Consider the following 15076-nt stretch of genomic DNA (forward strand, 5'->3'; position numbering starts at 1 on the left):
TTTCCCTTACAGTAGGGGTAATAAACTGCATCCGCAGGGCTAGGTGATGGCCTGGGATCGGTTCGGACAATGGGGCGCAGAGGAAGGGGGTTATCAAAGAGATGCATGACCATGTATGGGATGTCGGTCAGGCGTGGGATGTGGTTCCATGGCAGGGTCGCGCAGAAGGAGAGGGTTTATGGCCCGTGTATGAGAGAGCGGGGGTGGCCGGCGCGCGGGGGACGCTTGCAGCGCCAGGGGGACGCGCTGGCGATCGGCAATGAGCAGGGAGAGACCAGGGTGCCTAAAATGGCTGCCGTGCGCTTTCCTGTGTGTCGCGCTGGGGAGAGACAAGATGGCGCAGATAATGTTCAGTTTGCAAGCTAAATTTCCACACTAGTTACTTTCAAGAACTCGGAAAAGCACTCAGCGGGACACTCCTGCAGTTATTCAATCCTTTATTGCATGGCGAGCATGGAAAACATGACGCATTTCGGCTATGCCTCAGTCGAATGTTTTACAAAGTTGGCGCCGAAAAGCAGCGTATTTTAAAGAGACGTTATGTGAGTCACATGACATTACAATGCATGGTCAGTGAAAGAGGACAATCATCTTAGTCGCCATATTGGAATGTAGTTTTCCAAACTCATAAATATGAGTTACAGATTATTAAAACATTTCGCCGTGTATCGGCATGAAAGGTACCTCATAATTGACAATTATAAAGCCGTGAATCGGCTAACATTACCACATGATAAATATCAAGGCAATAGAATGCTAGATTCAATATACGTATAATATCGAGGCGACATCTAATGAATCAATACATATTAATTCAAATTAAATGCAAAAAAGAGAAACAAATTGGCCGTATATCGGCTTACCTCAATTCCAAGCAAGAATTTGCTAACATAATGCCGTATATCGGCTTGAACTGCATTACTATTGCTATTATTGAAACAGTCTAGTGATCCACAAACAAAAACCTCTTACCAAAATTACTATAAAAACTTTTTGTGAAAAAAAGGAATATACCAAAAATCAATAACCACTAATTAATGAAAGGTATTATCATCATGATACATATTGCTTTACCTTCTTCTTTTTCTTTCTTATCAATCTCCAAGATGAACCGACAGTTCCTCCCCCACATTCATGCCAGTTGGATTTTTAGTCCCCAAATCTATGATGTATCGCGACGCAAGCCTACGCAGTTGTTTAATTCTGTCACCCCCCCCTGACACTTGCGGGGACCTGATCTAGCCCATAGTAGCGCAGTAGTTCCCTGTTACTACTGTGCTTCTCAGAGTAATGCCTCGCGACAGGATACGTGATGTTATTCTTGGCTATTGCTCGCATATGTTCTAAAATGCGTATCTTTACACAATGGATGGTACTGCCCACGTAACGTAAGCCGCAAGGACATTCCAGGCAGTAAACCACGTAGTTGGTATTACATGTGAGGAACTTTTTAATGGGCCGGGGATTCTTTAAGCCAGTAACCAAGTAGGTCAGTGTCCTCTTGCTACCTACACAGGCTTTACACTTGCCACAAGGGAAGAAACCTCTAAGATCCCTCAGGGTTCCAGTCACCTTGGGTCTAGTGGAGAAATGGCTTTGTACCAGATTATCCCGTTGGGATCTGGCTTTCCTGAAAGTTACCAGAGGGGCAGATGGAATATCAGGACCAATGACATGATCCGTTTTCAAAATGTGCCAGTTTTTTCTCAAGATTTTTTTCAGTTGGTAGGCATCATTAGAAAAGGTTGTCACCATCCTAAATTTGTTGGTACCTGACTCACTCATTACATTTTTCTTTCTTCCCTCTTTCTTTTTCAAAATATCCCTGTTCTGGTCTTGATTCAACAAGGTAGCCCTAGGCACATTTCTGACTTTCTGTAGGGTTGTCTCAAGAAATGGTTTGTTATATCCTCTTGCCAGAAACCTGCTGACACTCTCCTTTGCCGCATTTTCAAAATCATCTACCCTGGTACTGTTCCGCTTTAACCGCAAAAATTCACCGTAAGGGAAATTTCTCACTAGCCCCGGGAGATGATTGCTTGTAGCGTGCAAGATCGAGTTACCAGCCGTTGGTTTCCGGTACAAGGACACAGACAATTGGTTATTTACCACACTGATCTTTAAATCAAGGAAATTAACAGTTTCAGAACTGACTGATGCAATAAAGGATTGAATAACTGCAGGAGTGTCCCGCTGAGTGCTTTTCCGAGTTCTTGAAAGTAACTAGGAGTGAGCGAGCATAGATATATATATATACACCTGTGTGGAGTCTCTATCTGTGTTGCTCTGTGACAGCCAGAGGATGAGCACAGGTTATTTTTGGTGTGTAACTTACTTGTCCTGACTAGAGTGATAAGTACTGCTGGCTTAGATGCATACCCTAGCCAACCAGAAACCCCATTTCTAACAATGTTTGCTGCACAATTTCAATGGCAAACATGTTCAAGACGACTCAAACATGTGCTCTTAGAGCATTAACGGACCCGTGGCTCTCCCAATTCATTTCCTGGTTCAATCTCCTAACAAGGACTTAAGGGAATTTGTTGTGTACAGTGGAGTTCTGACCTTGTAAGTTCACACCCCTTTTACCTTAAGCGAATAGCATGGTACAGTGATTCATAGCCACATTGGAGAACGCTATGAAAGTTACCAAGCTAACCAGGGATGCAGTCTGCAAAGTACAGTCTAAGGCGTCAAGAAACTTTTGGAAAACCCTGCATATCACCACAGAAATGCACCTGATAAGCACCAAGATCCATTAGGACAAGCCTCCCACATCTGCAGGGTGGGGAGGAATATATCAACAGGATTACTCAAGGTAAAGTTACACATAGGGTGACCAACGGTCTGTAAGTTTCACGGACCGTCAGTTTTTTTAGTATGTCAGCAAGGCGTACGTAATTTGGGGTTCCCAAATTACGGACGCCTTACAGACATCATACTAAAATCAAATTGGGAAATTTCAGGAAGGTATGCTGTTTCCCTGCAAGAGGCCCCATGAGTTTAAAAGTTTTCACTTGGGGCCTATTGCACTTATCTTTTAAACTGAAGAGGTTGCCTGCAGAGGCCCCTACCGGACCTCTCACAGACTGTGGAGTGGCCCATTGTCATTCTGAGACTGCAGCTGATTAGCACTTATAGAATGACAATGGGTCCTATTGTAGTGACAGCATGTTGTGTGCCTTCTCCTACATCAGACTAGGGCAAGGCATTCTGCTTTTGTCTTGGCACCATACTGGAGAAAATAAAAATAAAATAACTAACTGCGTTTTCACTGTACAGTTAAAAGTCAGATTTCAACACACAGATAAAAAAAAAATATTAAATGTTTATTGTTACATCAGCACAAATCTTGATTGCAGAAAGGGCCTGATGTCGCTTGGCAAAGCTGCACGCATACTGAAAAACTGTGAAGTGCACGATTATCTCAACCTGATATAAACATTTTTTGACTTGTACTGATTTTGGTTGTCTATTTACTTACTTATATTATTGTGCGACCTCCTCTGATATGTCTGTAAAACGTATGTTTTGTCCCAAATTTTTGTCCTGAATTTTGACCTTCCGTCCTGAATTTTGACCCTTTAGCCTGAATTTTTATACTGGCCGCCCTGAATTTGCACCCACGCCAGTTGGTCACCCTAGTTACACGTAACCTAAAGCTGACAAAACGAGTGGAACCAAGCCTTTCATCTGTGCCTTCAGAATAGGGCACAAGAGTGGTCGTGTCTAAAGGTTCACCTTCAGGAGTCCTGATTTTTACCCTCATCATCACTTCATACAACGGACGCAAAAAGAAAAGTATCCATGATCAAGGTACAGATGGACGGACATAGTTTGACTTATGTATCATCTCCTCGCACAAGGATGAATGTTTCGAGAAAAAACACCCTAAAAAAATGTCGATTGTCTTCTTAATTAAGGTTTCTAGAAGTGACTATAGACATTGCCGTTTTACCAACATTTCCAACTCAGATTTACAATAGCAGCCTCTGTTTTCCCATAACAACTTTAAATTAAGACGTTTTTGTAGCCAACTCTTGAGCTCACGTAGGTGAAACTTTGTGGCAAAAACAGTAACACTTTACCGATTCGGCTTTGATGAATTGATTGTCTCCTTTTTACTTAGCTACATGGTTATGGTTTGTTTTTTAAATAAAGTTACATTTAACCGCACAGACCTCGGCCTAGAATCTCACAGCCCCTTAAAAGCTGGGAACAAGGGTTTTTTCTCACAGCGCGTGACTGGATCAGATCCGCTTCTCACCAATTACAGCCGGTCCGTTTGACCAACACTCGCCACAGAATAGAGGTTGTGTTTGTTTACGTTTTACTTTCAGGAACACGACAAGCAGAGCGCGAACCTCGCGATATTTGGGGGTCACAGGCAGTCGGGAGCAACTAGAGATGGAAAACGCCGATCTTACAGGGAAGATAAGCATTTCAGACACCCAAAAAGCAGCAGTGCGGGCATCTCACTAGAGCGCGCTGGTGCCTGCTGCGCGCGGCGTCACGCGGCTCCAGCAGTACGTCCAGGCCCCTTCCGCGCGTCGCGTCACTGTTCCTCGTGACGTGCCGTAACCGCCTCCGCCACAGCGACCCGGCTTGCTGTCACCGGCACTTCCGCCTCTTTTCCGGGGCTTCCCGTGATGAGCCCCCGGCCCCGCCTACCAGTTTGACAGCAGAGGCCACAGCTGGGGGACCAGCGGCGCTACAGCGGCCATGAACCTGCACCAGGTGTTGACCGGGGCTGTCAACCCAGGGGACCACTGTTTCTCCGTGGGCAGCGCCGGCGAGCGGCCCTTCACGGTGAGTGACAAGGGGACGGGGCTGTGCGCCCGAGACCGCAGTGTGTGTCCAGAACCCCGTCTATGTGTATCCAGAGGGCATACGTTCCCTGATCGCCCCCTCCAGCCTAACTTGATTCTGGGGCTGCATAGGAAATATATATGCGTCTCAAAACCTTGTTACCGTTTCTCCCAGCCAGCAGCCTCGCGTGCTCTTCCCGTACAAATCATGGAAGCTCGTGAACATGTCTAGCCCCACGCCAACTCGCAGGACACCGAGGACGAAAGTGGAAATATTTAACACCTGTGGGTGGAAGGATGTGGTGGTGGTGGTGGTGGGGGGAGGGACTGCTCTTACTGCTGATGGGAGAAGCCCTTCCCAAGGCTTCTAATCGCTTCGCCCGAGACCAGGGTCAGCAGGAAAGATGCATACTCTGAAGCGCCCGTCCATGGTGCAACGTGTGGGTGTGTCATGGGACAGTGTTGTATTCGCTTTAATCGTGTATGGAAAGTGTTTCCGTGCGGCGCATGATACTCACTGAATTGCGTTATCGTATAGGTCGCAGCCTTTAGTGTTATGATGGACGATGAAGTGTGAGAGAGGAACGTGCATTTTTTAAGTTTGTGGTGTACTGGCAGATCTGATTAGCCCTGCATGCCCTTTTATTGTTTGGGTAGTATATATTTTTTATAATTCTGATCCGATTTCTTGTGCTGGCTGTGGCAGGAGGTGTCCCACTCTGAGATTTTATGGTTTTGCAAGAGGTGACATAAATTGATAGAGTGAGAGCGAATTAGACACGTACCCGGATAGTCTGTGTTACTTTCCTCCTTCCTATGATTGCCATTAGTAGCAGTTTAATGACCTTGACTCAATGTACTGCATTGCCATCCTCCTTGTCTTTCTAGGAAGTTAGCACTTGGAATAGGGTGATTGTGTTAGAGCCCCCCCCCCCCCATAAGCGTTTGTGGCGGTTTTGTTTGGTGGAGACAGGCATGCCCGGTTAGTACTGAGTGGTTAAGGGTCCTGGGGTAGCCTGTATCCCTAGTGGCCTGCATGTTTCGACAGTTTCGTTCATACCATCTAAGTCCAGTGCTTGAAATGGAAAAATAGAAGTGCAGGTACTCTACCAGAGTACCTGCTTGTTTCTGAGCGGGGCTGGTAGTCTCTCTCTCTCTCTCTCTCTCTCTCTCTCTCTCTAAATACAAAAGTGCCGGCACTCTGTACCGGACAGTACCGGCCCATTTAAAGCACAAAGTCTGTCCCGTTATCACACTTGATCTTCATCTGTGCCTTTGATCCCGTTTTGTAGTAGGCGTACCTCTTTTCTCTACTTCCTTACAGGACTGACTGCTTTTGTTGATTTCAGTTGAAAAACGTCATTTATTCTCTTTCGACAACCTACCTGTATGTACATCACAATGGCTGATTCTTGAAATATTCTTTTGTAAACAGATTTGAGTGTAAAAATAAGCAAGCTATCTGTAAATACAGCAAGATCGCCTCTCATGTATCTGTGGGTGGTCAAAAGTTGATTTTCGTTTATAAAATTTTATATAAGATAAATAACTTGGGGATCTACTAGTTCTGATAACCAAAATAAATTGTATCTCTATTACCGGTATGGAGGGACGAGGTATCCCAAATAGCAATGCATGAGTATTTGAGATGATCATTATTTCTGTCATTTTAAAACTATTTTCCTTCCTTTTATCCATCTTTCTTTCAATCCCTCTTTTTATGTTTTTATCTTTATACATCCTTGAATCCAGCCATCATTCCTCCTTTCATGCATCTTTTTCTCCTTCCTCTTTAACCTTGCTTGCTTTCCTCCTTCCTAAAATTGACCCATTAAGGGCACAAGTCCTAAGGAAAATAATTGGTGGAGGGCTAATTACCATATACAATTCACAAAGATGTCCCCAGAAGAGACATTAGAAGAAGGGGCGTCATTCACTTAAAATAATCCTAACTTAAGAGGTCAAGGGTCTCCATTACACAACAAATAACATTGCCAGAAAGGAAGTAAAAAATAAATACAAAAATTGGGGTTTTACTTTTTGTATATCACTCATTTTCTTTCAGAATACCAATTTGTAACTGAGATAAAATGTCTGAAAATGACAATATTTTGAAACAGACATTTGGAACTTTGAAAGTACATTTTTATACTACTTTTGTGAGTAAACAAATTGCGATGGGTGTACTTTTCAAACATGCAACTTGCTGTTGATGCATATGTTTTCTGGTGCTGTACTTTATCCAGATCCGTAGCACAAAAGTGCTTCACATTTACAGTTCATAATGCCGTATATGGGTTATTGGTGTCAATCTCTCTATTCCTCAGGTAAGAGATTAAAAGATAACCCCCCCCCCCTCCTGGCCCATTTCCACAAAAAATATTTGATGCTGCCAGTGGTAGGGATGTTTACAAATACATCGAGGCCATGTTACAGCATATAATGTTGGCAAACGCTAGCCACTGCAGTGCTGGGGCACATAGTGACGCCTCAGCTTGGATTAAGGGATAATAGAGTCCTCTTGTTAACAAGCATTGGCAAAGCCAACAGGTCGTGCCCATGGGAGATCCATTGGCTTTGTCAATGTTTTATTTTCTAGCCATGTTGTACAGCTTCTGTAAAAAGGATCTATATATGATATCATAATATTGTTTATATTATGTAATATATATATTCATATTTTAATATTATAACTTTTATACGTTATAATGTGTAGTATGGTATGGCTTGTCATGGTATGGCTTGTCATTATATAGCATGGTATAGTATTGTATGCCCTGTCTTTGTATAGTATTGAATGGTATGGCCTGTCATGGTATGGTATGTCTTTGGTATGGTGTTATATGATATGGTATGGCCTGTCATTGTGTAGTATGGTATGGTCTGTCCTCTTATGTTATGGCCAGTCTTTGTATGGTATGGTAATATTTGTTACGTAGTATACATTAAGCTACAGGGGGAAGCACAATAGGAGATGCCAAACAAGCAAAAAGCGCTTTACAATACGTTATTTTCATGCAAGAATGTTTAACCCAACCTGTAATCATGCCAATTTAAAACACACCTTGTTTTTTTGTATGAAACGTTTTAATGATGTCAGACTTTCTAGATATTGTGAAACATGTACCAAAAAGCACTTTGTTCCAAACGAAACCAGTGATTACTTATTAGCGATAGCACAAAGCCATTAATGTATTTTGAAACCATTGCTTAAAGCGACGCTAACAACCTGTGGGGTGTGGGTGTTTTGCTGCACTAAGAGTTGAAGCAGAGAGGATGAACAGTAAAAGAAAACATACACGGGAAGGAAACAAATAGTTAAAGAAACCGTGCAGAGCAAAACAACCTAAAAACACATGCGTTCCTACAACACAATTTGTTAAAGGTGCATCAGTAAGATCAAAGTGAGGTTTGGGAGGCTCATGGTTAATGGCATTAATATGGTTCCTCATCAAGGGCTGTGGGGAGAGGAGAAGCAGGGTTAAATACAGGACATTGCTCCATCATTATCTGAGAGGCAGAGAGCAACAGCACTTCAAATCTTGATAGCTTAGACAGAGAAAGGTACTCAATTTTAGTGTCAGTAATAGTGCAGCCAGGCATGAGGTACAGCAACAGTTGAGTTGACCCCCAACACAATGTTTTCAGTTGCTTTAACTAGATTGGCAGCAGTGGCCACTGTGTGCAAGCATGGAGTCAGATCAGCCATGTCGCCATTTAGGGCAAATAAGGAATAAGCAATGGTTCTTTTATGACCATGATCTTGTGCTGACATTTCCCAAGCAAATCCTTCTATCTCATAGCCATATAACATGAAGTTTTTTACTAGAAACTATATGTTTGTTGTTTTAGATATGATGACATATCTTGGGCTCGCCATTGCGATCAAATTGTCTGCTACTTTACTTATATTATTAAATCTTTTTCTTTTTCTATTTCTACCAAATATTGGTACTATCTGGAAATCATTGTTATATATATATATATATATATAATGTTGTGCTTGTGTCAGGTCTTTGTTTTTTACGTTAATATTAGTTTGAATTATATGCTTTTCTGTTCTGTGTGGTTTTTGCTTTGAAATATAATGTTTTTGTTCTGTTGTACAAAGTGTTTTAGTTCTGTCTAGTCTTGTGCCTTAACGATTTATATGTAATATGTTTGTATTTATGTTACATCTTTACAGCCCTGAGGAAGTTCCCTATAGGGAATGAAACGCGTTGGCTGGACTGCTTGTACTTGATGCTTTTTTAAGAAAATAAATCTATTGGAATTAGGAAGTTATTTTTTCTATTTACTTGTTTCGATTGGACTTCTTGAGTTGTGCACCCCCATGAATTAGAATATCTTTTGATCTGGAAGCACAGTGATGCCAAACAACGCTGGCTTAGGGGACGTTTTGCACAACGAACTCACAAATAGGAACTGGCACGAGGTGCGGCACAGGAGGTCTGCCGTTGTTGTTTCTGATAACTTGTGCATATTTTTCTGGCTTCATCCTGATTGCACTCAGATTGCTTCTCGAATCTATTTCTTTTTGCCATTGTTGGCTTTATATCAAACTGGTCAAATTTAGCTGGCTTCTGGGCAAAATTAGTAGAGGATCATGATTACTTTCTGTTCTGTGCACTACCAACACATCCAGGGCTACCTGCCAAGCTTCCAGATTAATAAAAAAAAAGAATAAAAAAGCTAGATATTTTTCGTACTCTAAATGCGTTCCTTATGGGGAATCTGATCTTTGCACCCATTCAGGAATGTCATTTTATTAAAAGAGTACACCTGTGGAACTCTTTTCAGGAAATAAGCCCCCCTCCTTTATCTGTTTGGGGAAACTACCATTCAGTGTATGACTTAAAAGGACCAAGTGGTACATACGCACTTTGGTAGCATTCCATACAAAAAAATGATAATAAAATAATTGATCAGAACTTACTGACAAGCATTTTTGTGGGTATTTTTTGTATTCTTTTTGTATGCAGATAATAATGCAACTACATAAATGCAGGTAACGCAGTGCTCCAGTGTGTGAACAAATACAAAAGACACACAGTCAAAAAATCACTGGTTATGTATATTTACAGAAGGATCACATGTGCATATGGCATTGCAAAATGTAGAACTGTTATTGATCAATAACCAAGTGAAACAATGTCGAGGTTTCGACCCCTAAAGATTCTCAGGGTCTCCTCAGAACAATAGTCGTCCGATTTAATAGCATACAAGGGTATCATCTGTCCACAGACCATTCTGCGATATAATCAAGGAAATTAGGTAAGTATCTGTCAAAATCCTCTGTGGTGTAATACCACTAGACCACAGCAATTTCAATATCGCCACGAATTCCACATAGTATGTGTCAATCAGCATGTGCGTAGTTCTTAGTCAAAAGGTCCAGAGAAATCTGACCCTGACCGAGCGTCTTCAAAGTATACCGATTTATATACAAGAGGGTGATGTCCAATAATCCACCTCTGCTCCCTGCTACCGATAGATAGTGAAGCCAGCGGGGTTGTCCTTGTGATAATATACACATCCAGGAATGTAAGCACCTGGTATATTACATTGGCACCTGGAATACCACAAGCCTGCATCTCCTCAACCAAATCTTCACCAATCATACTGATCACACCCTAACATTAAAATCACCCCACAAGTGTATAACACAATCACCCCTGCAGTTATTTTCCCATCTTACTTGTAAAAAGTATATTTCTAATGTTACTAAAGACAGAGGAGGAGAGAGCAAAATGGTGATGTAAGTTGATAATATAGAAAAAAAAATCGTTGGAAAGAAAAAAGGTATGACCAGGAGGACAAAGCAGAAGAAAAGTAACTTCAAAGGAAACAAAGGGTGAATGAAGGGAAGGGTAGGTAAGGACAGAGGGTGCAGAGGGTACCGGGGGCACTGGGGGACATGAGCAGAAGTTAAGAGGACAATAAAGTGGAGTGAACATTGCCAGCATAGGGAAAAGGGGGTGGGGTGGGGGGGGTGGGTGAGAAGCACGAAGGATGAACGCAGAATGGCCAGTGTAAAAGGAGAGCTGGAAAAGATATATGGAGCTGTGGAAGGAGAATTAATGTAAAATGCAGCGTAAAACAGACAAAAGTAACGAAAGCAATGTGAAGAAAACTGAAGAAAGTAATGGGAAGTGGGGTAGGAAATGAGGGAAAAGTAAATAGAAAGGGATAAGTTTTCATCCTTTTTTGAGGAGCGTGACTGAACATGTTATGCTTATTCGATGTTTTGTTTCTTCTAAAATTCTTTCTTCCTAACTCATAATAATTTGAAACATGCATCCTCTTCTTGTTTTGAAAATTCTTCAAGCTAGGTGTGTTTAGAGGGAGGCCACTGATAGTGAAACGAGCTGTTCTTCTTGTCTCTCATCAGCAACCATATCCGTGAAATGAGAGATGGCTGTAGTTTTAATTTTGTGGTAGTATTACTCTATTACCTACTTGTTCTGTACTATTACTGACTATTTGGCAGCAGGTAATCAGTAATTTTGACCCATGTCATGCGTTTCCAAAGCATATAGCTCAAGGTATTCATCCTTCTTTAAAACCTGTCGTACTTCTAACTGAATCGTTTCGCTCTAGTGGTTAGTACTTGTCACCGACATTTGTAGGTCAGCCAGTGGGCTTAGGCATATGCCTTTTGTTGGAATTACTCAGTGAATGCATCCTCCCATAAAGGTATCTCTTTAGACTGGGACATTCTATACAGTCTGCTTACTAGTTGCCTAGTATAACATATGCATTCTGCGTTTTTGGGGCTTTTGTAGTCTACAGTCTTAGTTGTTCCTCTACCTGCTTTGCAACACCATCGAACCCATCCCATCATTAATCACATGCTGTGTACCACCCGTACCTGGCTATAAAAAATTTGGATCTAAGCAGGCAAGATTAGTGGTGCACTGATAGTGGGAGGACTGCTGCAGGAGGAGACTGCATTCTACTTGCGTCACAGACATCCACTTTTGGTACTTAGTTTCCATATCCTTCCTGTGGGGTAGGGATTTTCCAGCACTCTGCAAGTGATCCAGATCAGGACATATAAATTCTCCCTACTTCCACGGATAGAGTAAATTCACAGATACACGCACATACACTCATCATACACTTGGGCCTATTTCACTAACATATACTCAATTACTCTATCAGCATTGAACCTGTAGAAAGAAACCTCCTAAACACCCTGCATCTGCACCAAGGTCGATAAGACCTAATTGACACTGTCTTGAGTCATGATTTAAACAATAATAATCACAATATAATACTCAATAATTGACAAGAAATAACCACCAACACTGTATTTAAAATAATGGTAATTTATCTAAAATTAGTTCAAAGAAAAATCAATTCAAAGCAAAATCATTATTCTCATAATTACCTATTCTAGCTAAATGTCATAAATGGGTCATGACAGGTCTCTCAGTAGAAATCTCCCAAGTCACCGTCCTCACAGCATCGATCCTCACCAACGCAAGTTCGGGAAGAAGTGGCCACAGACCCTCTCTAGGCTAACAATACTTGTAGAAAATTTAACAAAAGAAAGCAACATAAAATGTTTTAGATATCCGCTGAACCGCTGAGCAGAGCGAGCAGGAAAGGATGTAGCATCGCTACATTTGAAAAAAAAAAATCTCCGCTCAGAAAAAACACAAAAATAAAAAGACGGAAGAAGGAAACTCAAATTTGCAAATGTATCTTTCAAAATGTTCTTCCTCAGAATCATCACGAAGCCACCACTATAATCACAAAGTTCATTGTGGCTCCCTTGTCCTCCAAGGACACTTGGACTCTCGCCCAGAACTGCTGTCCTCACGGAAAACTTTTAAACCAGGCGAAGACTGTGGTCAGATGACTCTCGACCAGGTTCAGCAAGGCCTTCTCATCAAAATTTCATCACTCGAATGTAGGCTTTAAACAGCAGCCATTTTTCGATAGGCCAAAACAGACCATCTTAATTAAAAGAGACAAAAACAACGTTACCACAGCATAGTGATTAAACAGTGTTAACCCCACTAATACCCTTATGTGTATGTAATTATCTAGCCTTTGCAACACAGAAAAGCATTAGTACACATTATTTCAAAAGCGTTTTGTGCTTTAAAACAAACAACACTCAGCAACATCCATTTAATAAAACCTGCACATTATTATTAAGCAACATGAATGCATTCCCACGTGTAATTTTCTCCTGTTAGTTCGTATTGGTTAATCAGAATTTCACAAAAACAAATAATTAATAGTTACAAATTAATATTTTTAATTCACAACATATAAACAAACTGGAGCTTCAAAACCCGATAAATTTTCAACAGAAAACTCTGCTCCTGCACAAGCATGCATGAAGAGTAGCTAAATCATTTTGAAGTTAATTTGTCCTTTGTTATTATTTTTTAATTAAAAAAAACGTAAAAGTTTCAAAGTTATGGCAAATTCAAAAGATGTGTTGTGCCTAAGAAAGAGTGATCTCGCCTTTTGGAAGTCCTTTTACAAATAGTATCGACCCCAGGATCAAGATGCATGAAGTAAAAGTCAGTTTCTTCTGTTTTATTTATTTATTTACTATGTCTTTTTGAGAGCAGCATGCACTACGTGGATATTTTGGCACTAAAACAAAGCACTTCAGTAAAATTACACAAGTGTATAAATCTCGTTAAAATGTGTGAGGAAAACGCCGTGTTTTTAGAGATTTTCTACATTTCAACAGAGGGGTCTCTGCACCTAAAGAAAGTGCCCAAGCATTCTGTTTCATGGAATTGGCAACTGAAGAGAAGCCTGCGTTCAGGCATAGAACACTGTGTATAAGTAAAGCCACAGAAATTCACCAGTTATAGTTAGTTATGTAAAGAAACTATAACTCACTCCCTAAGGTAACCATAACTTGCGCCCTCGCCATGCATTGCTAATTACCCACATATTGCATCACACAGGATGTCTTCCATGATGTCATTGATAATGTCACTGCAACATTTGCAATTATTAATGAGTGCATGGTGGGTTCAGATTTATCTTTTTTAAAAGAGGAAGGATGGAAGCCTCCTTTCAAACTGACAGGAAAATTCCAGATTTCAACATATCGTTGAAAGTCCTGGTCAGGCAGGCAGTCACCGTTTCAGCTGCAATGTTAATGACTGCTGGTGGACAGGGGTCCATTGGGGAGCCTGATTTGGTTGCTCTTATAAGAGGACTTGCTTTCTGAACTGAAGGTCTAATTCTGACCATGCTCGTTGTATATTGGGACAGCTTTGTCTATGAAAGAACAGGCCAAGGTATTGCAGAAGTCCTGGGTATTATTATTCAGAATGTTCTTGGGTGGTGAGACCAGGTTGGACACAACCCAGAAAAGTTCTTTAGTGGAGTTTTTGGCTTTATTTATTTTTTGTATGAAAAAGGAGGATTTGTCCTTGAGCAAAATTTCTTTGTAGTTGCTCAGACAAGCTTTATATTTCTCTTTTCAACAGTATTGTAATCCTTTTCCCAGAGTTTCTCTTATCTTCTGTACACTTGTTTCTGCAGCCTAAGACTCTCTGAGAACCAGGGGGCGGAGGGTTTACCTCTTCTGGATTTAAGAATTTTAAAGTGGGTTGTATATAGCTAGGGTTGACTGGATCCAATCTGTGTATTGTATTGAGGAGTTTTCAGAATTATCTGAAGGAGAAAGAATGGTATTAGCTAGGATTTTATTAAGAACATCTTTCTAGATTTTATTCCATGCACAGACTTTAACCATCTTATATGGAGTTTTTAAAGCGCTGATTTCCTGTTTAAGAGTTATGTCAAACAAGACTTCAAAGTGATCTGACCAAGTAAGTGGAATAGAAGCTTTCATGACTGCTTGAAAGTTATACTTAAACATTCCATCCAGGATAAGTCCTGCTTTGTGGGTGGATTTATCAACTAATTGAGGGAGCCCAAAGCCCTAGAGGATTTCTATCAGTGCAGCAGTGACGCTATCTTCAAGATTTTCAAAGTGGAGATTGACGTCGCCAAGTATGGTGAAATCATTGGTAACCAAACCTTCCTCTAAGAGGGAGCCAATATTCTGTGTGAAAGAGTTTCTGGGATGCTCCAGAAGAATTTTGTTCTAGTGAGTTCAACGTTAAATTTAAAAGTCTCACAATCGGGTGTGGACACTGGTTCACTGACCCCACCGGGATGTCCCTCAATATCAATAAATGAACTGTGCTGATATTTAAGAATATATCCGAGTTAGGACAGCACATATGAAGCACATTTTTGGGTAATTCCGTAGTGTG

At 41.1% G+C, this 15076-nt stretch overlaps 1 protein-coding gene across 2 annotated transcripts in view; it reads left to right on the forward strand.

Annotated features, from left to right (window-relative positions):
* Positions 1 to 4338: 4338 nt before the first annotated feature.
* DMXL1 (Dmx like 1) overlaps positions 4339 to 15076 on the forward strand; it is a 1781042-nt gene continuing 1770304 nt past the window's right edge. For both annotated transcript variants that reach the window (XM_085632653.1, XM_085632652.1), the window contains exon 1: positions 4339 to 4809. In XM_085632653.1, coding sequence (XP_085488779.1) covers positions 4723 to 4809 — 87 coding nt within the window. In that variant the 5' untranslated portion in view covers positions 4339 to 4722. The remainder of the gene's footprint in view (positions 4810 to 15076) is intronic.

Source organism: Triturus cristatus, chromosome 2_1 (genome assembly GCF_964204655.1).
Source record: "Triturus cristatus chromosome 2_1, aTriCri1.1, whole genome shotgun sequence".
Lineage (NCBI taxonomy): Eukaryota > Metazoa > Chordata > Amphibia > Caudata > Salamandridae > Triturus > Triturus cristatus.